The sequence below is a fragment of the Opisthocomus hoazin genome, chromosome 5 (assembly GCF_030867145.1).
Source record: "Opisthocomus hoazin isolate bOpiHoa1 chromosome 5, bOpiHoa1.hap1, whole genome shotgun sequence".
In the NCBI taxonomy this organism is placed as follows: Eukaryota; Metazoa; Chordata; class Aves; order Opisthocomiformes; family Opisthocomidae; genus Opisthocomus; species Opisthocomus hoazin.
The window spans coordinates 47,733,920-47,759,962 of record NC_134418.1 but is presented as its reverse complement, the minus strand read 5'-3'; the positions used below and the strand labels follow the sequence as shown (position 1 = coordinate 47,759,962).

The 26,043-nt window shown below is 35.7% G+C and overlaps 1 protein-coding gene across 6 annotated transcripts in view; it reads left to right on the top strand.

Annotated features, from left to right (window-relative positions):
* Positions 1 to 26,043, top strand: part of LRBA (LPS responsive beige-like anchor protein) — a 423,407-nt gene that overhangs the window by 322,496 nt on the left and 74,868 nt on the right. For all 6 annotated transcript variants that reach the window (XM_075421117.1, XM_075421115.1, XM_075421113.1 and 3 more), the window contains one exon: positions 3,886 to 4,038. In XM_075421117.1, the coding sequence (XP_075277232.1) occupies positions 3,886 to 4,038 (153 nt within the window). The remainder of the gene's footprint in view (positions 1 to 3,885; positions 4,039 to 26,043) is intronic.

Genomic DNA, 26,043 nt, shown 5'->3' with positions numbered 1-26,043 from the left:
AGAAAAATATTTTTAGTGAAGTTTCCTTAGGAATCATTGTTTCCATGTGGTAGATGGAGAAAAACTGTATTTTAATTATATGCAAAATTTTATAAGCATTTTAATACGAGACCTGATATGACAAATTTTGTACTTCTTTTTTTTTTAAATATATACTACTATAAATACTGTATGTTAGATTCATGTTTATATATGCTGTGAAATCAAAAACATGGCAGGAGTGAAGTACTGTTTATCATAAGTCTGTCTGTCTCTAGCTTATAGAACTGATGAATTCCAAAGGAATTTCTGAAACTAATTTTCAACACAATTGTGCTAAAGCAAGAGTTTCAGCAAATCATACAGATGTTTTCATTTTTCTGTGAAATAATATAAACAAAGGAAATATGGGACAATTTTACCATTTCTGTACATGTGCTGAGTGCGTAAAATTTCAGAACGGATTCAGTAGAATTAGGAAAAGTATGAAGGCAACCAAAATGGTTAGTCAGAAGGGAAGACCTCCACAGGGAATGAATCTAAATTAACTAGAATCCTTTAGCTTGAAGAAGAAAAATGTGATGATACAGGTCTATAGCATCCAGAAGGGCATGTAGAAGAGTGAATAAAGAATTAGTATTTACTGTTTTTCTTAATATGGGTACTGGAATGATCTGCTGGAACTGTTAGGAAGCAGTTTTAGAATAGCCAAAGGAAAAACCTTTGTACACGAAATTATAGTGTGGAACCCATGATTAATGATTTTAAAAATCAGAAGCACAGATTAGTTAAAAACCATTTAACTGTAAGAATCTGATGGAATATCTGTGTAAAGACTGTATTTCTCCTGTGTTAGTCTTCCAATCCTTGTCACTGTTCCAGGCGAGATACTAAATGATTCTTCAGTCTGGCCCCACGTGGCTGGTCCTGTGTCTTCATGGGGTATTTGTGTGAAACCACAAGTACATCCTTCCTCACGCCCCCAAAAAAGAAGCAAAAAGTACATTAATTAACCTTTTTAATGTTCTCGGGTGTCCAAAAAGTTCCATTATTAATGGAGTTACACATGTGAGTCAGCATCTGCTGTCTTAGTGTCAATCTATGCATGTTATGCGAATATTTTAAGAAAAAAGGAGAAGCCTCCACAGACAGAAAGGACTGCAGTTACCAAATAACTTTAAAAATATTAATAAACTTGACAAAAATTAAATATTTTGTTATCAGGTTTATTCTCTGGTTTTAGGAAAAGATGTTGGCCTTTAACTGATGTTGCCATTTTCACCTGTATAAAGCCACTGAAAATTGGTGGTACCTGTTTGCACCCCCCCCACCGTGTGTGTGTGTAAATGCTAGCACATAGTCAATAGAAAATTAGATAATAAAAAAGCTCCTTCTGAAAAAATGTATCGTTATTGTGGCAGTGAACAACATTCTGAAAACTCCTATCTGGAGTAATGAAGTCACGCTTTATGAAAAGTTTCTAATAGTGTAACAGAAGTTACTGATAATTTTTAAGTTTCCAGGCAGCATATTGTTTCTGTGTAATGTAATGAAAACAATGTGTGTGTGTTCTAGAAAGCCAAATGTTTTCTGATCTTGGAAGAAACTAATGAATAGCTGTACAGATATATATAAAAATAAAACCAAAAAACCATCAGTAACATATGTAATGAGCTTATGTTTGAAGCATTCAGAATCATGATATGGTTTCATATTTGTGGTGCGTGCTGCTATCGAATTAATAGTCCAGTGTCTCTGCTTTTTCTTTTTTAGTTTCTGTCTGTGATAAAAACTACAAAGACTTCAGTGTTAGACTACTTTCTTTTTTTTTACAAACATTTATCCTTACTACATGCTTGTTCTTTCAGTTATACAATTAAATAGGTTCAAATTTCTTTTTATCAAGTACTTGTCAAGCATTTGGTACAGAAGCCTGTTTTTACCCTGCCTAGTTAATTAAGGTGACTATAAACAAAAAGATGTACAAAGCCAGGCAGTGTTTCACACAAGGATGGAGGTGATAATAGCTTAATTCCTGCTTGATCTTTCCTGTCTTTGCCCTGGCTACTTCGGATTGACCTTGTCCGCCATCTGATGACCTCCCTATTGCACTCAGCCATTTGGAAAGCTGCTCATGCCATAGCTGGCCCTGAGGGGCTATCTGGGAGACCACTGATCCATTGACCCATGTCAAGACTGGGTTTTGGATCTGATCTACTGAGCTTCTGACGTAGCTACATACGACACCCACTATAGACAAAGCCGCTAGGGCAGTCTGATTTTTTGTCTACTTCTTAAGTGGCATGCAGTTTGCATTTGCTGTATGGAAGACCAATTTTACACCAGTCATTTGCTATGAAATACACTTCCTGAAGCAATTACATGTATTGATCCTTTCTTTACAAAGAAAGTAAATTCTCTAATTTTGTGGCTCAATTTTTCTAAATCCATCAAATTGCCAGGTTTATTGGGTGTATTTAAGTCGCAACATCAAGTTCCACAAAGAAAAAAAAAGCACCTTTTTTAGCACCTGTACAAAAAAAAAGCACCTTTATTTATTATATATTAAGGGCAGAAATGTATGTTTTATGTCTAAATAGGCTTTTTCTATTAAGTGTTGTGCCAGGACTTTGCCGACATTTATAAAAGTGTAAATAAGGTTCTAATCACATTAACTTAGATGTGTTATATATCGTGGTGCATATTTTACAAAATAAATGACAACTTGTGAAATTGCATGTCTGTTTGCAAGACAGTGGAACACTCCACTTATCCAGGAGAAAATCCTTATGATTTTGAGCTTAATTTTGCTTCCCTGGATGTTGTGTTCAATTCTGCACCAGAATGTACCTTTTTCTGCTTGAAAAAAAATTCTTTGTTTAGCCATTAGTGTTACTTTGTTTTTCTCATAAGACATGGAGATTACAATTCCTTTGCTGTATGTGCTTGCGTTTTTTCCTCAACTGTGTTTAGCGTAGCAGGCTCTGCCTGCAGAAGTGCCAGGATGGGCCAGCCATCGAGGTGTTAAATGCCGCATTCCAGTCCTGTTCAGCACAGGCCTATAGAGCGCACTTGTTTAAAGCGGTGATGATGCTGACAAGGAATTTAGCACATATGCAGACCTTGTAACCATGTGAAATTCCTTCCTTTTTTTTTCTCGTGTGTGTGTAATCATGCATGTTTCTTCCCTGTAATTATAGATTATATAATTAACAACCTTTTCATGAAACAAAAATATGGACTTGATTCAGTTTTGACTGTATGCTTTTTTGTCTGAACATGTGGTATAATCCAGGTATCTTAGAATTTACAAAGAAATGATTTCTGGGCATTGAACTATCTTAGATAATAGCCTAAACATTAAGTTCTTAGACCTTTTATGTTAGAGAGAATAAGAAAATAAGTGGGTTTTTACACCTTTGTAATTAATATATATGGCGCTATTTTTACCCAATTATACACTGCCATTTGTGCATAAGCATTTAAAATGTGGATTGTATTAAAATGTGAAAAAAGTGGTTTTCCCCAACTTAACATCCTTGGTTGTCTGTTGCTTTCCACTAAACATTATTTGTAGCATGTGATGTTCATTACTTCAGTTTTGTAAGTTTCTCAGTGCATAACATGCAATCACAACCAATGTTCTGACTTTTATGTTTTATAGCCTGTTGTGTCTTAGTTCTTTGTCGTGTTAAAATCATGATAAGGATTTATCATATCTAAAGGTTTAAATTTTAGAAGGTATGAAATAGGGGATTTCCCCCTTCTAGAGGGGAGGGGGATGTCTGTGGGAGGATTTCGTATAATCTCTTTGCCTAATGCCATTCTAATAATTATTTTTTAGCATGACAAAGTGCATCCTCTGACAGAATTTATAGCATGGCATTGTTTTTCATTTATCTGCAGGAATTGATTCCTGAATTCTATTACCTCCCAGAGATATTTGTCAACAGCAACAATTACAATCTGGGAGTGATGGATGATGGGACGTTTGTGTCTGATGTTGAACTTCCACCATGGGCCAAAACCCCAGAAGAATTTGTTCGCATAAACAGACTGGTAAGATGGCCATCTTCTCTTGTCTGTCAAGTAACATTTGTCTTGCAAGATTCTTATAAAATAGTTTGGATCTTTGCCTGTGATATATAGCTATTTATAATTTATGTGGGACTATGGCTGAAATAATCTGAAGAAATGTTGGATTTACAAGTTTAGGAGGAAAAAAGGCGTATAGTAGTCCTCATTCTTTAGAATTGATCAAAAAATTTTGAGTGTGGTCTAAATACACAGGAGATCTTATCGCATTTGTATGTCAGCTCTTCTGGTTCTAAAGAGGTAATAAAATCATCACTTTATAGAAGACTTGAAAAAGCTTGTTTAATCATAGAAATATTTGTCACTGATTACTTACATGTAATTTTAGGGTGTTTTAATTTTAGCATCCATTTAACTCCAAAGATCAGTGAACATCTCAGGAAAGAAGGTTGCATTTTAAATCTTCTGCCACCTCTTCCATTTCTTCCAGTAAATTGATATTTTTCAGAGCGTTTTTTTACAAGAAAATAAAAACTGCGTTCTCTTTTGCCTGCTTCATTGCTCAAATCTGTTTTACTATTCTTTTCCCTGTTTTGGCAAATTTTGTTGTTAGCACTCCCTGTCTTCACTGTGCCGTCTGGGCAGTGGAATTACAAATAGCTGTTACAATATCATTTTTGGTGTTTCAGCGTGTTCTCAAAGCTATCACATTAGGCTCTTCTCAAAATGAAAGGATTCTGCATCAGTGGCATTCTAAAATAAATAAATAGAGAAGTTTTTTTTAATAAATGATGTAGTCAGCTAACTGGGAAATACTGAATAGAAACTCTCAAAAACTTTTCAGATACCAGGCTTGGACTTGATAACGTCCTGATATTCCTAAGTTAGAAAATGGGAAATAAAATAGTTCTGGTGTTGGCATAACATCAGACCTCACATTCATAACATTGCAGAACAGTCACATCAGAAGAAATCTGTGATACATAAATTTTCAGAATGCTTTACACTGCACTTTTACTGGTGGCATGATACCATGGTCTTCAGAAATGTTATCTGGCCTAGATTTCTGCAGGCAGTTGTAGGGTGCACCATAATAATCATAAATTACTTTAGGTGAATTTAGTTCTTTGCTTCATATAGAAGTATGTGCAAATTTTATTTAGAAGAGGTATGGAATACACTAACATTTAGCAGGCCTACCTGGCAAACCGTATTCAAACACAACTTTTGATCTTACAGTTGTGCTGATAGGTAATAGGTTAGGGAGGTAGCCTGACACCTTTTTGAGCTTGGCATGTGTTGATGAGTGAGGATAACCTGAGAAATGAAAAGCTGTGTTCTTAAGCAGACTTGTCAAAGGCATCCTGTGGCCTTGATCTCTCAGAATGTGGTGTTCTAGCTTTTGCATAAAGTATGGTTCTCATTCTACCAATTACAGATCTGGCTTTCCCCACTGTGAAGTTATTCTCAATCTCCTGCTTCCTCTTCTTCTAAAATTTTATCTCTTAATTTTATTTTCTTAATTTCTAGCCTTGGTGACAGGTTTTTCTCACCCTCACATCTCTGAATGCTCTGTCCTACCCTTCCCTCATCCTTCCATCATTCTGCAAAGCATTTGCTACTAGTGTCTGCCTTTCTTGCAGCTCTCTCATATCTCTCACTTGTGCTGTATTCTCAAGATGAAGTGCTTCATCAGCAGGAAGCCACTGCTTTTTGATTATTACTGTTAAACTCTTGGGCACAAAATGTAAAATCTCTTTAAAGTCTTCTCTTACAGAGTAATGATCTCATTCCATATTCCAAATGTATTTTTTCTTTTTATGTACAATCTACAATAGGCGTGTCTTTATTTAGTTAAATCCTGAAAAAAAGCCAGTTCAGAACACTCTAGAAAGAGGGAAGTGCTTGGTATGTATCCAAAACTTTCCTGTCAAGAAAAAGTAATTGGAAAACATCAGTGTGTTAACTTCTGTATATTTGAATGATGAATATGAAAATTACTTTGTCATTTCCTTAAATTGACTCAGCATTGCTTACAAAACTGAAATATCATATTTATTATCAAAATATAATTAATGTTTCCTTCTCACATACTTTTTCCCCCCCCAAGTAATTATTCATTAGTGATTGTGACTTCTGAAAATATTTTAATAAAAAACACTTTGCTAGTAATCTGCTTGGCTTGATAACTTCTGCTGTGAAGGTAAGCCTTGCAGTACCACTTGTCAAGTGGTGTATTGAAAGAATGTGCAAAAGGTGCTATAAACTGGAGTTTTGCAACACAGAGAACTTTTACAAGAACATACATTTTCCAAGTATCACGTAATTGGACAGAGCAGAATTTTTTTTTAAGGCTTAAGTGTTACGAAAGTGAAATAATTTACCGAGTGATGGTATATTAAAGTATGTCAGACATCATCCCTTTTGGTGACACTGTAGTCACTGATACTGTTGCTGTAATTCAGATATCAAGTTTTGGTTAGTCTGGTAGCATTAAATTTAAACCTCTCTGCCAATGAATTGTGTTAACTGTTCTGTGTGACATAGTTAACATTATCGTGGTGGTGGTGGCCCTGTTAGTGCTGGTACAGATGATGCCCTCTGTAATCTGCTCGTTTTGCAGTGCAATAAAACTGAGAAAATTACATGCAAATATTAAATTGCTTTTTCTTGGTAATACTTAGTGGATTAGATACCATCAGCACCAAATCAGCATTGCTTTATTTTTAAGTAGAATAGGTGTGTTCAGTAAGAATGCTTAAAGCTCAGTTCCTCACAAATACTATCAAAAAAACCTTGCTATAATGTGGCATGGGCTGATTCATTTGGTTAATATTTCCTTACTGCTTCCTGGTTCAGACAAAATAGTGATTTGATTATAGTATTTTAAGTGCTCATTTTGTAAGCCATCACACACAGATACTTTTTCCCTTTGCATTTTAGTTTACCTCTTGAAGTCCACAGATCTTATACAATGATTTGAGCTCATGAAATGCATACTACTTTGATCTGTGACCTTTTTGTGGTGCTAATCGGGTTCCTGATACCATTATACCTTGCTCATTAATCATATTTCCTGCAGCCCGTCAACCAGCCAGACAGCCCAAGCCCCTGTTTGCAGCCTTGTGTTGGCAGGTTTCTGCTTTTCCAGATTATTACAGTGTGATACTTTGGCTTCTCATAACCAGACCCACATCAAGCTGTGTGCTACAATTAAAGTCAGATGGTCCTCAGGTTGAGCAGGGATATACTGTTGCAGCTGTCTGTCTTTCTGGAACAGACCAGCACGGGGAACAGATGATATGTAGGACAGTGCATAATAACAGCTTGTACAGTGCTGGGTCAATAGCTGGGGTTCAGAACATTAATTGACAGGCTGATAGCTGATTTAAAAGTGATTCCCAACCTATTTTTAATTCTATAAATTATGTATTTTAATTGAAATAAATTGTTGCATGTCCTCTGTGTTTGCTCTTGAGAGAAAAAGCAGAATGGTGTATAATTAAAACTGGGGTTTGATTGATGGAATGTCATGATGAGCTAAATGATAGCATCAGGATGTCATTTTAAACAATACAAAGAAGTGTAAAATGCATGTATTGCTTCTGCATGTAGTTGGTACTTTGTATTAGTTTGTGATAGCACAATATTTTATAATAGAACAAATCAATGGGAGGGGGTAGAATATTTTTCTCTGAGACAGTCTACAGTTTGATGGAAAATTGATTGGGTTTTTATCATTCTGAAACCTTATTATATACCTCTAAAGCTCTGTTTTATATTTAGTGCCATAGAATAACTGCTAAGATACCTGAAAATATTTTTCAGTTTACACAGATGCAGCTGACAATAATTGTATTATTGTATAATTCCATCTTTTTATGTATATGCATGTGTGTAACAAGAATTATAGTACTCGCTTAATAAAAGTAAAAAACCCACAAACTTTTCAATGAGATAAAATTATAATTTCTTCCCCCAACAAAACAGAAAAATCCCAAATGCAACATACTATTGCATCCTTACTTTATTATTTCAAAGTTATGATATCTTTAGGGCATTAGTATATGACAAAAGGGAGAATACTAACTTGATCTGATATCTAATAAAAAGAAAATACCCAACAATTTTTTTGTTCTCCCATGCTTCTGAGAGACCTGTAGGAAAAAGAAAAGGGAAGTAAACTGGGAAGGGAAGAGTATAAAGAGATAGATGTTCAGATGTTGTTTGGATACAGAAATCTTAAACCAAAACTATAGCAGTAGTTGTCAGACACTGGAATAGACATATCCTTTTAAATTTAGGGTTTTTTTAGGTCTTTTGTTGGCTTCACAGTCTTAGTTCTGTTAGCTGCCCTCCTTTAGGATAGTTTTCTGTTTTAGAAAGTTAAATTCACTTGCTGGAGTTGGTGATAAATGCCCCATTAAAACTGAGAGAAATTTCTAACGCCCTGCTTATCATAAATGACAAAGTAGACATTCACAAAGACCAGGTGCAACCTAAGGAAAAATCCCATACTTGCCACTGATAGTTAGGAATAGCTAAAAATCCCAGTAAGGCAGTTCTGTTTGTTCTGAATAGTAAAGTGGTCTGTCATTGAAGGCTGGATGTCTGAATAGGTAAGAATTAGCTTAAAACTATTAATCAACTGATAATAACTAAACTTTGCATAGCTTTGATGAGCCTCATCTTTTTGAGAATTAGATTGCTTCAACGATAATAAAGTTGTTGAGGTCTGTCAAGACAGCTTTCCACAATGTATCTCAATTTAAGTATTTTAGTGCTTTATTGCAGAGTTAGTCCTTTCATGATTAGTGGTTTATCCATTTGATTCAATGCTGGGGAAAATGCAAGACAGATTAGAAAAGTGATGAGATTACTGTGCTGGATTGAAAGTTTTGAAATCCAGTTTTCAAATAATTAAAAATGTAGTGATTGGAAGCTAGGATGCTTTCTAAAACAAATGCAATACTTAAATACACAAAGGTACTATACACAAAATTTATCCTGGCACGGTAAGTAAAACGGAGAGGAAGGGTAGGTCAGCCATTCACCCTAATAGAAATTTTAGTGGAGAAAAATGAATCAGTATTAAGAACCACTGGTTGGTAAGAAATATCTACAGTGAGAATTAGAGGATCATTATTGGTCGATACGGTGCACTACTTTTTAGCACAGGCTACTGCACTTTACACCAGAAAACACTGAAAAAGCAACATTTCCTGCCAGCTGACACACCAACAATACTCAGAACTCCAGTTTTTGTGAGTCTTCACTCTCTCCTATCCATGGAGAATGAATGGATGAAAAAAACAAAAGTTGATTTCAAGAACATTATTTTACTTTCAATCTATTAAAACTATTGCCATTAGTCAAATAAAGATATTGAAGCAGCAGTTAGAACAGTGCCTGTAACTTGGAATGCACTGGATTTTTTGTATTATCTTGGAAAAATTTCTCTGTGGTATTTTTCCTGGTTCCAGAGCTGTTTGTTTACAAAGGTGTTAGATCAAGTGCTGTAGAAAATCATGTGGATACAAACTGTATGAATTAAGGCTCACAAGTGCAGATTACTAGTAACAGATTGCTAGATTATTAGTCATCTATCGCTGGTAAGAGCTTACTTGTAAATATGCTAAAAACATTGGAGAGCAGGAAAAAGGCTAAAATGAAAACGAGGTTAACTAGCAACATCAGAGTTGTTATCTGTGCAGCACCTAGTTTGAAATTCTAGTTTAAGCAGGATTGGATGTAGTCCTAAAAAGCTAGAATGCAGATTGGTCTGTGTACACTGCATGATGAAGATGTTTCTGGCAATCCGAACTGATCCGAAACGTTTACAGAATTTGAGTGTAGAATAGAGGGGAAGGCAAATCATAGCTCTGTGAACTTTTCACTCAACTCAGGCTCTTCTAGATGGTTCTGTTGGCATGTTAGATATCTCTTCATCTAGAAGAGAGTTGATGGATCATGGTGAAAAAGAAGAGTTTTGATACCAGTTCTTTCAAACTCTCTACTTCATGAAATATATATGCGATTGAAGTGTTACTTCCACTTGTATTTCTGATGTTTGGTGATTTCTTGTGGCTTTTCCTTGGAAATTATAATATATATACAATATCCCCTGAAAGGAGGATCTCTGTTAACACTACAAGAATTTTAATTTTTTAAAAAAATCGGTTTAATACATTTAGAATAGAAAAAGTAGGTTGGAAAGTAATCTGTAACTTTGCTTTTCCTGGCAAATACTTGTATTTATTTCTATGCCACGTGTGTGTAATGCATTTAAAATAGGTATAAGTTTAAACATAACTATTGACAATGCATCTTAAAACACTATGCTGCATTCATTTTACGTTGCTTTCAAGGTGTCACTATGGAAAAAGGTTTGTGCAGGAGGTAAGGTTCCTTGTATCAGGCAAAATAAACATTCCCATTCATAGAAGTCTCAGAAACTTAACAGTCTAATCCAGAAAGTTGTCAGGAATATTATTCTTCAGTGAAGTTAGGTGTGAAAGGTCAAGCCTGCTGGCATATTGGACTTTGTGTATTTAAGAGTTTGATACTGTTTAACACATAACTTTTGTCCTCAGCTATGAAAAAGAGGGCAGTCGTGGGAAGCACAGAGGCTGCACCATGTAGATGCGTAACAGGCAGAGGAGCACAGAAGGTCTCTTAAACAGTTGAAGAAATGTTGCGTAGTCTGTAAATTTAAGCAGAAGGATTCCTTTTTTCATCAAAAAGTGCTTCTATGACTGCAGTGTGCAGTTCTAGGGATTGTCTGGTTTTCCCTTTCCATCTGTCCATGTAGAATACCAACATTGGCTTAAACCTGTTTGTTTTGTACCTTAGCTAAGTGGTGTATTGGTATAATTGTGCTACCGTACCACTTACACTCATTTCCTAGCAACTCAGCCACATGTGTAACAACTTCATCATCTGTGTTTGTCACTGCAGGATTTTTTGCACTGTTAAGAGTTACCTTCTAAAAGTTAGAACCTTCATTGTCTTTCACACAGAACTATTTGTGTGCAGGCTACAATCAAGAAATACTGGATAATTGTAAGCAGTCCTTTGATTTAATTATATTATGTAGAGATCTGATAGGAAGGGAGGGGAATCAGACCTTCATTACATATTTTTAAGCACCTTCTTCAGATCTCATATGAAGATATGTCTAGAATAAATTAGTAATGACAGCATAACCACACTTGGGTGAAATCAGTGCAAGTGAAAACCTAATCTGTGAGTATTCTACAGGGAAAATAAAAGGATCATTCAATATAAGACATTTTTGAAAAGTAGAGAAGAAATATTTCTAAAGGAATGTGATATATGGCCTATTAGAATGGATTCTGAAAATCTGGGAATAAACTATAGCAGACTAATTTTTCTGTGTATACAATTGACTGTGTGTATAAGAATTAACATTTTTATTGAAGTGCTATCTAAGAAATATGGCCAGAAATCATGTTTACTTAAATCCAATTCTGTTGGAATATTGGTTTTACTAATTTTCAGGTAAAATTTTTTATTTATTTAATTTGTAAAGGAGACTACTATACAAAGTAGGTCAAATCTATTCAAGAATATGAGGGAAGTAATGAATAGTGAACTTGAGCCATGCTTTTGAATAGAACTTGTCTTAAGAATGATGAAAGCATTCAGTTTTGGTTTCATAACACATCAAAACATCAAAATATGCTAATATTGGAAGATGGGGTTTGCAGAGTTTATACAATCTATTCTTTCAATAGCAATACCTTCATTGCATCTTGTTTGCAATTCCTATCATATCTTTAAACTCTGCATAGAAGTTACTTTATTGAAATTACAACTAAACTCTGGACTTCAAGACTGTAAGCAGAGTGAAATAAGAAGTCCACACATGCTTCCATTTAAATAATTTCTGAAAGTGTGATAGATGACAGTCTTCCTGAATAAAGAAAGCTTAATGGAATCATGGAATGTGTTTTCCTGGGCAGTTTGTCTGTCTTTGCTGTTGTGGGGAAAAAAAATGAAGCTGCGATCAAAATTTGCCAGTAATCTTCATAATTCAAAATATTCAATGTATTAAAGCTAGCATAATTCTCTCATATTTAAAAAAAAAAACCCAACCTATGACATTCTAAAAATAAATTACTTGCTAATCATGATGACACTACAGAGTTATCTGTAATGCATTTATCTTAGTGAAGTCTGAGACTAAACAAGGTGAGCAGGAGAAAAAGTAAAAGTACAAATATTTTAAATAAGAACAAAATGAAACAAAAAAGAGGTTAGGTGTAGAAAAAGCCAGGATGGATGTAGAAGAGTCAAAAGGAAAGAAAGCCTAAACTAAAAGTATGGACATTCAAGAGAGTTGTGAGAGATGCAGATTTTCTAATAGGGTAAAAAAATTTATCAGATCCAAGATAAATATTAAAACATGGAAGAGAATGATAGGCAATTGGGAAAGATTATAAAAAGCCAAATGATAACACAGTTGGAGCATGTACAGTTGTTGGGTTTTTTTTAAAAAGGGAAAACTAAGGTAGGTAAATTTGCTTTTATCCAAAAAAGTTGATTGGAAGCAATCTAGACAATTAAATTTGCTTTCAGCTCTTTTGTTGTTTGATGTTGTAGAACTGGTGTTTGAAAGCGAGTCCATGGAGGACATTAAAGTTATTACTGTGTGAAATGAAGTGGGAAACAATTGTGCTGGAGCCATTGCCTGATTTAACAGGTGTTCACTAAATCTGTCTGTCTTCCCTTTGTTCTCCGAATGCTGTGCCTGGGCACTCCCTGTGAATGGTGTTCGGAGGGATACTGTTGAATATGTATTAAGAATTTTGTTTAACATGGAAAAATTGCATCATAAGCTCAGTATAGGTAGGGGAGAAAAAAAAGGTTGAAAGTGATGGCAGTTTCTTACTCGATTTAGTAAGAGTTACAGTCTGTGATTGGAAGTTGCTTGCAAAGAATTATTGCAAATTGTTCCTCTTGTAAGGTGGACTAATGATGGTTAGGACTTCCATACAACAGAATGTACTGGTGTAGTGAGAGATCTGGTAGGATATGGCATTGCTGGATTTGTTTCAGTGTTGTCTAAAGTCTATTTATAGATCATTTGTGAAAATATGCTGCTAAATTTGAATTTGATGGGTAGTTTGTTCTAAATAAAGTATTTATAATATAGTCAAAATGTAGACCATCCTAAATGCTGGAAAAGAAAGTGAGATTTTGATAACATTTGCATATGTGGAGCTGTGGAGAAATAAACTGAGAATTTGTGGTCTTCAGCTGAAGTAGAGGAGGGGTTGAGAAAACATGGCCATCTGTGCCCTACATGGAAGGATACAAAAAAGTCAGCTGACGCTTTGCTTTCAGTGCTTTTCCCTGGCAAGACTCCACTTTTTGAAAGCCTGAGATGAGGAACAGTAATGTTTCTAAAACCATCTGGGGTACAGAGAGAACTTATGATGGTGATGTGGAGACAGGAAAAACTCTTGTATGAGGAAAATTTCTTCTTCCTAGAAGAGAGGAGAATAAGAAAGAGCATAATAAAAACACACAATGTAATGAGTAGTACTGAGAAGATACATCAGGAAATTATATTCTCTATTTCATAACATAAGGATGTAAAGGTTGTTCATGAAATGAAAAATTAAAATTTGCTAAGGTAGTATTATTCAAAGAGTGTGTAATTAGACTCAGGAATACTAAGAGTAACAACAGGAACAGAAAGGGACTGTGGATGTTCATACAAATAAGAAGATACCTAGTTTGTTAGGCAGTACAAAACATGTAACATGAAATAGAATATGTTACATTCAGTGGTTAAGACAAGCTCTAGAGGAATATATGAGAGTTTCATGACAGAAAGAGTACCCCACCTCTTCTTGCTCTAACAAATAGCAGTATCTTTTTCTTGACCACATCAAATAAATGATGCTTCAGTCCTGTACAACAGATCTTCTGACTTTATAGAAAGGAAAATCTGAAGGCATAGTTCCAAAACACAGGGAACTTGCAGGGATGTAGCTAAGGTGACTCCCCCATCTCTTATTCCTATCTCTCGCCACATTTCCCCATCTATGTCTTTGTTCAGGAACAAATGTTTGTGAGGCTGTACTTTAAACTAGATCCCTGAAATGATACAAAAAAGATTTGTTTCTAACCTAGGTTATTATTTTAGTGATCTGATTTACAATATTGCTCTACCGGTGGTGGCATTGACACAAATAATGGCATAGTTAGTTGCCATGCAGTGCAAGTACGAACATTTCAAAGTGGAAACTTCTTAGACTATTTTCTCTGTCAAAGTTGGTATCTCATGAAACCACAGTCAGCAGTGTAGACTTGCAGACCTAGACAAGTTCTAGTTAGCTGTGCTTCTGGTATTTAACTATAGCAGCACAGCGCTCTGCAGGGAGTATTCTGCTTCTGCTTGAGGAAGTGTAGTGTCAGGCTCCTGATGATTACGCGCTTTGCAAAAGCAGTGGGTGGAAACTGATGGAAAAGGTTGCTGCACCTTGCTCAGCATCAACCTCCTGCTAGATGTTCCCTCACATCTGCCAGTTGTTACCCTTTAATCAGAAGTTCAGGTGTAGTCCTTTTGGTTTAAGGAGGGGCCAAACTATAGCCCATCAGTCAAGTAGAAGAATGTATTTAGCAAAACAAATGCAGGCTTTTGACAATCAAAGTCATGCTCACCTGAGTAATAAATGTACTGGGCAGTCCGTTCCTTTGGTCAGATGGTTGGTCCACCCTTAAATAATCAAGGACTGTGAATTCCTTTTCCACTTGCTCTTTTTGAAGCAATTCAAGCAAACCCAAATCTCTTGGGTTGTAATTTTTAGTCTCAGTCTTTGTTAGTTAAAAAGGTGCACATGCTAGCTGCAAGGTACCCTTTTAAGTATTTAATTGCTGATCTGTTGAAGTGCATTAGTAAAATTTGTGAGGTATATAGTCAACTACAGAACCAAATCCAATAAAAGACCAGTTTTAATTTCCTTATTTCATTTTCTAATAGCTACAAATACTGAATACTCTGCAATTTAAACCAACATAATTGTTCTGCTTTTGAAGCATGAAAGTTCCCTTTGAAGTAGAGGACTGTTAGTAAAAATACCAGAGTTAGAGCTTCTCATGCTTGTGCTTGCCTGACACTTTCCAGGTTAGTTTAACTAGTTAAAAAATGTTTTAGTTGTCAAACTTGGTTCAGTTTGACTGAAATATGCTAGGGAGTCATCATTTCCTAGTGTTTGTAGGAGATCTGAGGCATAGTAGCTATTAGCAAGAGAGGAGCTTTAACAAGCAACAGAGGGCAGATGTATCTTCCATTAATGGAGCTGCTCTGTGGGAGGGTATTGGATGGTATCTCTACAGAAAGATCAGGTTTAGGTAACTCAAAGAAGGCTCTAGAACCAAGCTAGCCTGGCCTGTTTCTTTCTGGAAGTAATTTTCTTTTCTCCATCTTAAATATTAAAGTTTCAAAGTGAATCTCCAACATACTAACTGTACTAGATCTATCTATCCCTCAGCATTTTTGTTTTCATTCTGAAGTTTTCTTTCCTTTTTGGGTTTTACTTAGGTAGACTAGTATTGCTAATAAAAAGCAACAGCTTGTAAAGCAAGATTAAAGATATTAATAATAGCAAAAATAGAACTGACATTCAAATCGGTCATAAGCAGACAAAATTCTGCATAGATAAAGTGACATAATACACACTCTTGTAAGGCTCTTTGTGTTTGTCCTTGTCCAAATGGGTAGGATTTCTCTAAGCCACAGTTTAAGAAGACATTTTGGATCTGATCCAGTTTGTTAGTGAGAGTTGAACTGGGCTCATAAAAACATGAAAGGTTCAGCAGCATGCAAGTAGTTTAGAGGAAGTTGATTACAAATATGAGGAAACTCAAGTGGTTTTAGTTTTGCAATGTGTAGAATCAAAGTAATGTTGGACGTTTCACTTGTAGTGTCTTTATTTTTAATTAATAAAAAAGACAACATTCTCCATTGTTTAAAGGAAAAAAAACCCAACAAAACAAAACTCGTGTAATTGTTTTGGGGATGTTCCAAAGAGTATACCTAGAATAAAATAGTCCAAAGTATCCTGTTTCTAATGAACTCTGAAAACAAATATTACAAGTATATAGCAGAAGAGTCCTTAAGGGCAGTGAAGCCTCCTAATTGTTACTGACATTATCTCTTGCCATCTGCTTTCTGAGGCAGAATAAGAACTTTGTAATGAGGATTAGGAATGGAAGATGGTGAGAGCATGTTCCAGAAATTGCTGGAGTGTTTTGTGCTTTCATAATAAATCACAGAATAACTTTTTTAATAATAGGTTTTCAATATATTTTGCCTAAACTAATATAAATAAACTAAGAATTAAATTGTGCTGCATATTCTGATAGGGCTATTTTATTTATATTCAGTTAATTTATGAAACCTTTCTTTAAAATACTAAAAGCACATGAACTAGCAATACTGCAGTGGACTTGGATGTCTGTACTGTCACTATTCTCCCTTCAGACTGATGCAAGAACATCATGCAGACACACCCTTGGGCTGTGTATGCACCAGAATTAAGCTATGATTAAAAACCATTCCAAAGGTGCATACAAACATAGCTCACATGCAGAGCTTCTTTAAGCCTAGTTTTACTGCTAGTGTGGACAGATCTGAGCCATTCTCAGATTTTTAGCTGATTGTGTTCCTCTCTGGCTTTACACGTTTTTATTGAACTCTGTCCCAGTCGCAGTTTGCCCTGCATGCATTAGTGGTTTAGAATAATTTTAAAAGAAAGCAATATTCAGATTAATTGGATGCTTCTCTCCCAAATATAGTGAGAAATTCCTGTTTTATTGTTGTAACCATGGGTGACCACTTAATGGAAAATTTTGCTTTGCATTGAGATTCCTCCCATGCGACATGCCATCTAACCTGATTATGACCCATTTATAGGCCCTTGTACCCAAGGTGTAAGTAGTGTGCTGAGTTCTGTTGTTTTAGCTACCACTTTGATATTGTGGTTATGTGCCATGAGCTGGGCTGTGCACTAGAAGTGAGTAAATTACTCAGGGGTCAGTTTTATTTCTGGCTAGATCAACACAGTCATGTTAGCTCAGTTTTATACCCGATACTATAAATCCCATTGATTTTGATTTGATCTAGACACCTTTCTGCTGAAGCATATACAAACATTATCCTCAATTTGTTTGAGCGGGTGATGGGCAGGCATGCTAGAGGATCAGATAAAACTGCCTGGCACGCTGGGTCTCACTGTGGTCTGCCAGATGGCCATGTCTCTAGTATGTCAGTTTTCTCACTTCCCTAACAAGAGTAAGTCCCAATGCAGGAGGAAGGTAAGGAATGTGTTCCATTGGTATTCCCTGAGGTGAGCAATGGGTTTCCTAGAGATGGATGCTTCTTCCTTAATCACACATCTTTGACTGAAAGAGCCCCCTTTTCCCTGCTCCTTTTATCATGAGGTTTAGGATGTTATGAGAAGCAAGAGAGTAAGTAAGCAAAAAAGCCAACTAAAGTAAGCCTCCAGAATTTATGCTTGCCAGGGGCCAGTTATGAACTGCAATGGAATACCACATGTTGGGGTTTTCAAGTCCAGAGATTGCTTTCTGCAAAGAGGCTAGAGAAGATGGTGGCATATGAATAGTGAAAGAGGAGCTGAGTGACAGAAAGCTGTGATACAGGAAGAGAAGCAGAGAATTTCACAAGAAACTGCGCAAGAAACTATATAATAAAGTGTCCAGATCTGGTCAGTTCTTCTGGGGCTTTTTGTGTTACTATCTCTAAATACAAAAATAACAGAGAGATGGGAGGAACTGATAGATGAAGACAGCTTTAAAGTCTCCAGTGATTACATGGAGATCCTAATTGAGGAATCTGAAATAAAATCTGTTTGATATCTTCCTGGTATCTTAGGTTCATATATTAGGTATGAAGTTTGTAGTGAGATCTGGTGTCAGCTACGAGATTAACACAACTCCTTTGGTCTCCACAAAGGACTCATTCCTGAAGTGCAATTTTTGTAAGAAATAAGTATGGAAAATGTAAATGCTGCTATTAATTTTGACAAGTAAATTTTGGACATAAAACATGTCACGATGGCGCAAAAAGCTGTGATTTTATTCGCAGTAAAATCTTTATGTATTCTTACCAACAGAATGACTGTTTCAGCCTCTTACATGTTCTACATGATGTGAAAACACTAAAAGTAATAAACATATAGTCTTACATAGTTTAAAAACTAAAGCCACTCTGCCAAAATGTAGAACTTAATTTGTGGATCCCATGTAGCGTGGTTATACTAGTAATACCTTCTGAATGCATTTATTACTAAGATGAACATATCCTCTTTTTTCATTGGCTTTTAAAATTCTGTTTTGGATTTGAAATGTTAGGATCTGTGAAATTAAAATTCTTATTTTCAGAAGATGGTTGTATTTCTGTAATAATTCAATATAAAATCATAGTGGACTTCATTAGCAGAAAAGGTGACTGAAAGACAAGGCATTTTTAATCTGGTGTTTGAGAACAGGCTGCCCCTTTCACTTACGTGATCACTTCATGCATATTAGCTTTCTATCATTCAGGCAGTGGGGTGTAAGCGTATTTCAGGAATTTTTAACGTTCTTGGAGTAGGATGTACATTTATGACCCAACGATTAGTAGATAGAGGATAATTCATCTTAATTTGGGGTCATGAATTCTTAGCGGTCATGTGCTGACCTTACAGTCATTACATGTCTGAATTCACATCATTCAGTTGTTTGCTTTGGTAGGTGAAGGGCCTCTCCACAAAGGTAGTGATAGGAAAACATTAAGAAAGAGTATTTTGGTTGTGAATTCTTTTAGAACTATGATTCTACACCACCTACTGCTTTGCGTTTTTTAATGAGTTTAGAAATCAACTGCAGATCGCATAGAGACATGTTCATACACTCTGTCATACAACTAAAGTGGCCCTTTTTTCTGTCTTTGTAGGGTTTATGGAGTAAGTTCATGGACTTAAAGTACTTCAGAAACAAAAATGAAACTATACTTGTATCCCACGGGTACATTTCCCTTTAACTTATGCCTTAACATGTAGCCTCTAACTAAGTGATCACATGCTGTTATTTTTCTGCTGGTTGTATTCAGTCTACAAGATGAACAGGGCTCGTGTAATGTTACTCGGTGGTTTTTTTTCTCCATACTGTTACATTTATATAGCTTCAAACCCTATTTATTGCACACTGAACCCTATTCTGAAAACAGCATCCTACATGGCCTTTTCTTTAATATTTACTCTGTAGTATCTGAATCATCCACAAACATTAATAAGTTCACCTTTACATGACCTTCATGTGGTGAGGAAATTGTATTATTTCTATTTTATAAATGCAGAGGAGGCTAAAGATGATGATCTATCATCCCTACTAATTACGGGTGTCTATTTTAGATTAGGACGTGACATTTTTCACAGTATTAAGCATTCTGTAAATTCTGAAAGAAAAGGCAAAATGTTGTTTTTAATTTGGGTCAGTTCTCATTTGCTTTGCATTCAGCTCAACAAACAGTTGTGTTTCTATAACTGGCTATCAAGAGTGAGTGGCTAGAAATAGCGTGACAGGGCAGAAACCGCCTAAGTTGGTGAAACCTCAACAAATCTTACCTTGACCATGAAATATGGTGAAAATAATCACAGAACTAATCACAGTTTGAGAAACCTTTTTATCAAATTAGATACCCCCAAAAATGTAGATTGACTAATGACTACTTGTAAAAAGGTGGGTATAGTTAACTTAGAATTAGATGGCAGTCCTGTAGCAGCGATGAAATCCAGCTTTTGGGGAAAAGTTGAGTTTAAAGCAAAAGTCTTTTCTCTTTTAAATGTCTTGAAAAATAATGTAACCACTCTCTTTGTGGAAAAGGAGACATGAAACTCTCTTATGTTATTTTATGGGGTTCCAATGTGCAAAATACTGAGGGGCTTTGATATGATCTTACCAGTCTTTCCATGACACAATTACATGGACTCTGGATTTTCAATATTATTTATTTTTTGTTTACATGAAGATACCAAATTGTTTATCTATGTCCAGTATAATTATTTGGCATTTCATGAAATGATAGGGAAAGGGAAGATTGCTCTGAAGGCCAGTGTGCTTACAAAGCGCATTGCCAAAAATTTACCAAAGATATTATTCTGAGGATTTTAAAGTCGTATTTTCTCTTAGATATGACATTTCCTGTGTCTTCCTCTTAAAATAAGGTGAAGCACTCAATGTACTTACCCTTTTTCCGTAATGGGTTAGATGTACAAGAAAACACTGTAAATACAGCTTGGTAGATTTTTTTTTTTTCTCACAGAATATGGTAGGTTGGTTTGTTTTGATGGAATAAGGTGAGAAAGAACTGGTTACATGTTTTCAGAAATTTCAAGAGAGACCAGCAATTCCTTTTAGGTGAGAGGGGATGGTTGTGTTGTAGTAGTCTGTGTAAAGGATTTTGATTTTTTTCCAAGACAAATGTGGAATTTATCACTCAGAATAAGTAATCTGCAACAGGCTAAAAGGGGGTACTCTGAGATTTATGCTGTCAGTTACATATTTTCCTGGATTAAACCTATTTTATTGCATAGAAGTATTCCATAGGCTCCTATTAACAGGCACAAATACTGCCAGACCAGAGGAATTGAAAAAAAGATAATGAATCTGCCAGACCCTACCTACAAAGGTGAATGTTCCACCAGAAATCACATTACCCTGGAATTCCTGATTGTTTCAGGCTTTCAGTTTTGTTGGGAAAACTCTTCACCTGTAGCAGTTGAGAGGTCAAAACTATTGTAAAAATTCCAATGTCTGTTTCTGCTGTGTAAGAAAAGATCTACAGCAGTGAATTTCCAGCATTTATTTTTTTTTGTGACTCCATAAAATTTTCCATTGACAGTACATTTTCCTGTATAGCAAATTTAAGCTGGCTGACAGTAAATCAAGACTTTCCTTAATTACCCTTTGTGGTCTTCTAGTAGTAGTCCATAGTCCAAAGGCATCTGCAAACCACAGGTTGGAAATGACTGATTTAAGAAAGTGGTGGTAGTTAATTGTTCATGTGTCATTGTTAAAATGAGCACCAATTCAGTCTTGTAATGAACTGTCTTTTTGCTGTGACTTGCGATTATGGTTTTGTAGTGATATAATTGCTAGTCTAATAGGGGTAACTAAGGTTAACAACAGAGAGAGGTAAATATCATGGAATTATTTCCTGCCTTTAATCCTGGTGAGATAGCAAATATGTTAACAAATCCCAACAAACCTCCAAATTTACTGTGCCCTGAAGAAGGGTATTTGAGCTTTACTAATATGGGACAGATTGCATGCCAGATAAGCCCTAGTAAACACAACTTTCAGGTGATAGTTTGTTTTCACAGGATTATACTCATGAAAACTTGTGCAGGGTTTTGGACATGTGAAGAGATATAGGAGCTTTTATTAACCATCATAATTCTAAAGATTTTACTTGTTGATACTGAGTGTGGACCTGTATGACAGTAGTTTTGGTTGGTTGAAAAATAGTGCTGACTGTAAATTGTGAATGAGCCTGTGGTCTGCAAAAATAGCTGTAATAAATTGTAAGGTATGTGTTGTGCATGTTCATTTTCCAAACAATTTTTGAGTTGTTCCGGCCCAGAATTGAGGCCTTTTCTGTTACTGAATAAAAATGAGCTTACCAAATTGGAGAGGAATATGTGGTTACATCTGTATTTGATAGCTTTACTCCTTTAGCAAATGTTGAGATTGATTTAAAAAAAAAAAAAAAAGCAGAAGAGCAGGAAGATGTAAATGACTAGTAAATACATCCCTGACTTCAGGTTTTGTACTCACATACGTGACATGCTGGCTGCACCTCCGGGCACAGGCGAAATGCCGATTTGTCTGGGATGTGTAGACCTGGATCTTGCAAGCCATCAGAATGGAAGAGAGCCTTGTGCTGTCCCCCTGGTTAGGCAGTCGCTATCCCAGGCATTGAGCCACTAGACAGCTGTGTGAGAAGTAAACTCAGTTTGATTAGTACAGCACAAGAAACAAATCATGTCGCAGGTGAGTATTTACAGCACTTATGTTAATGCTTGCTGTTACAGAAAGAATAAGTGGTTGTTACTTCTCTAGGAATGAGATTCGGGTCCTAGGAAAGCTGCTGAGCACCCAGGCTCTTGGCGGCAGGTACGGCCATTTTAGTGCTCCTCCGCACGTTGCAGAGGATAATCAAAACCGTGGTGGCATGTAATTTACTCAAAGGCATTTCATTATTTAGATGGCTGTGGAATGACCGAATCTAACTGGTATGCAGGTGGTGATCTGGTAGTTTTGAAGCAGATGCAGTTTTATAATGCAGGTTTCAGTTCATATACTGGAATGACTTAAAACAGCTATATTTTTTTTCCTAGCAAGCTATAAATGAGTCCTTGGTTTGCAGTTGTATTCAATTATTTTAAACCTATTTACAATGTATTCTATTGTAAAGCTATGACCTTTGATCTCCAGAACGGGTGCATGTCTTTTGTGGGAAGCAGGAAGTCTTGGGGCAAGTGACACTTGCAGTGCAGTTTATTTTACTTAGACTTTGATTCCCCCCCTCCCCCCTGCTTCTAGAACTGAAGACAAATTTCTGTTTCTATTGGATTATAAACAGGTTCTGGATAGCTTCAGCTGCTGCATAGTGCAGTGATATTTTAATTTGCTGGGTAGACATGTTTACTGTGTACCGTGTAGTTTATGAGTGTTACCATAAATGAGGTAATCTTGCATCTTGGTTTCCATGTGTGAAACATTACATGAGCTAATGCAGCTGCACCACTGCTTGCTGGATATTAGTAGACTTTATTTGGACATAAAGTTTATACTAAACTGCTTTAAATATTTGTGCTAAAACTGGTAGTGCTGCTTTTTTAATGTGTTTTATGTGACACTGATGGATGCCAAATTTAACAAAGCAACGTAAGAATGTATAGTGGATTTCTGCTTTGTACCCCATTGTTCTCAATAATGGAGATTCCAGAGTGAAATAATGACAAAATTTTTAATTTATGTTCAGTTAGTGTTTCAGGGACTGGTTCATATTAAGCATACATAGAACAGTAGCTTCCTAGCGTACTGTAGCAGTCCTAAAAACATGCACATTCTTTCCAAAATCTGGATTTGGAATTTGAAGTGACACATGTGGGTTGTGAGAATACAGAGAGAGAAAGCTGGCTTCTGCTCAGTGTTTGAAGGAATACGTAAAGATTTTTCTCCAATTTAGTTTTACCTACCAAAATCCTTGAATCGTTGTGTTTTTTAAAATCTATGATTTTAGCATTTACGGCTATGTTCTTTTTACTTAATTAAAAACACTGCATGTTTTCAGTTTATGTAGCTAGTTAGGAAGGTGAAAGCTGTAATACACAGTAAGCTATAAAATATGTCATTGTATTTTTCTAACTCTAGTATTAACACTTTTGTGTAATTTCTTGGGTTGAACTTAATTTACGTTCTTTTTTATAAGTCAGAATAATGGATATCTGTATAAAGTACATTTTAAAAGACACTAAAAATCATTTGGGATCATTAAGTACTTTAAGTACTAAAGAAACGGGTATATATATATTATTATAGGCAACTTTAAAAGGGCCTCCTCCTGCTGACTGTGTTCTAAAGGTCTTCAACGTTCTCTTGTACTTTTCTTAAAGTAGAATTAGAAATTATTGGTACAACTTCTTCTTTTTAAAATAACAGCTGTTTCATTATGGAAGTTCCATCTTTAAAGCACTTACCTGGAGAAAGTAATGAGTTATTCAGTGAGCAGCGGAATTGCTGAAACCTGGTTTTTCCTACATATGTGTCCCCTTTGCTTCTTACCCTTCATCCCTTAGCAGTAACTTCAGCTTCTCCCAAAAATTCCTTGTGACACTGCAACTGAAGAAGCACTGCTGCTTTTAGTGGCTGCCAATGAACTGGCCAGTGTGCGTGTGCTGCCTCACCAGAGACACCCAAATGGATATTAAGGATATGTACTGCTTGGCTTTCCCTTGGTGGGGTTATCTGTTTACCCCTCTTGCCTGTGTCTGACCATGGATTTTCTGAAAAGCTGTACAAATGGAATTATCTTTGAGACTTTTACCCATCTTTCAAATCTGCTTGAAATAAGCCAGAAATTTCCATGTCACCAAGGGAGAAATGGACAAACAGGTGAACTGACAAGGAACTTGGCACCTAAGGCTTATTACCTTAGAGAACAGAGTTAAAAATAAAATCTGGATTCAGTATTTTAAGCCCGTATGGTTCCTACATAAGCTGAACTCAGCACACAAGCTTTAAACCAACAAATCATTCACAGTATTTATACTAGTACTTGAATCTTCCTTTGTTGTGTTTTTTTCTTTTTTTTTTCACTTTTATGATGGATATTATGGATATTTTTGTTTATGTGTAAGTTATACTTTACTTTCTTACAGTAATTTTGCTCCTTACGTGCATTAGTCATTATGATGTATCTAATCAGAGGGATATGGAGTTGGAAAAAAATTACTGTATGGCATAGTTTTGATTTTGTTGTGCCAAAGTCCAAACTCGGGAATTTTTAAAGGGGAAATCCTTCTTTCGGTATTAAAAAAGGAGAGACTTGCTGTACGTATCGAATTATGAAGTCCTTTATAACAGAGACAAGGTTTTGAATTCTAAGTATTGCTAATATTTGCATTTAATACCCCTGTGTGTGCCAAGATTAACGTAAGGCTTAATGTAATTCTGGTTGCTTGTTTTCATATTTTTATTAATTATGTGCTTTTCACTAGGTGTATTAAACAGTTTGTTTTCCTTGAGTGGTCCAGCAGTTGTAAGGCCTTTGAAAAGGTTCGTTAATATACGTCTCACTCAATATAATGTGAACCTCTCACTGTTTTATGTAGAAGGATCTTTAGGTTATATAGTGAAGTTAGTCTACAGTCCCTTTCTACTTGCAGCTTCCAGTAAACTTTTTCCTTGAGGTTTTTCCATTTTTAACCTCCAATATATCAGGCTTTTTCACTTTAAATTTTGCCATAGTTTGTGTTTTTCCTTAAGTTGTTGCTCTTGAAATTGTTAGTTTAGAGGAGTCTAAGCTTTTATCATTTATTAGTTTCTGAAGCAGTTTTCTAATTCTGTGGATGAAAGGTTGAAAACGTGAACTCTGAAGCCTCAAATCTTCCTATGCAAATAAAAATTACACCATATTTTGAGCTCCAAAATTTTTGATAATGATTTTTAACTCTTAACTCTTCCGTAACTGGAAAGAATGAATTGTGGCTTTTGGGGGCTGGCAGTGTAGTCCCTCTCTTTCTCCTCCTGGTTTTCTTGTGTGAACTTACTGAAGGAATGAAGGTCTCTGTCTTCACTTCCTCCCTCTTCCCCGCTAATAATTGCAATTATTGGTCAGGCAGGATTTGTGCCTGACCAAGGATACCATGTTCTGCTTTCTGTTCCTGGTAGTTCTGAGAGTTCCTAGTCTTTGCCCCATTTGAAGGCTTTCTGCTGTGTGCTTTCATATTCCCCACACAAGTTTTGTGCAGAGCTAAATACTAAGCATTACATTGTAATGTTATCATCTAGTGGCAGTGAAATGACTGGATAACAAACACTGAAACACAAGGCAGCTGATGAAGTTTCTGTCCATAACTGAGTCCCAAGCTTTTAAGGAATCTCTTTTCTACAAGCACCTTTATTTTTCCTTTTGTGCACAGAGTGTGATACTGGATTTCTTACATATATCCTCTGCTTAGGACCAATAAGATGATTGCAATACTTAAAAAAAAAATTAACACAAATTGATTTTAAGAACCTTTTAGATTTTAGTATTTCTAGTCTTCCAGTGTCTGGGAAAATATTTTATCAACGTCTTAAATTTCAGTTTTGGGGCAGAAACAGATATAGTTATGTCAAATACGAAACCATATAATTTTAACTGTCATCATCTCTTGATAATCACTATTTTTCCCACATATACGCTTTCATTTTTGCAGGTAAAAA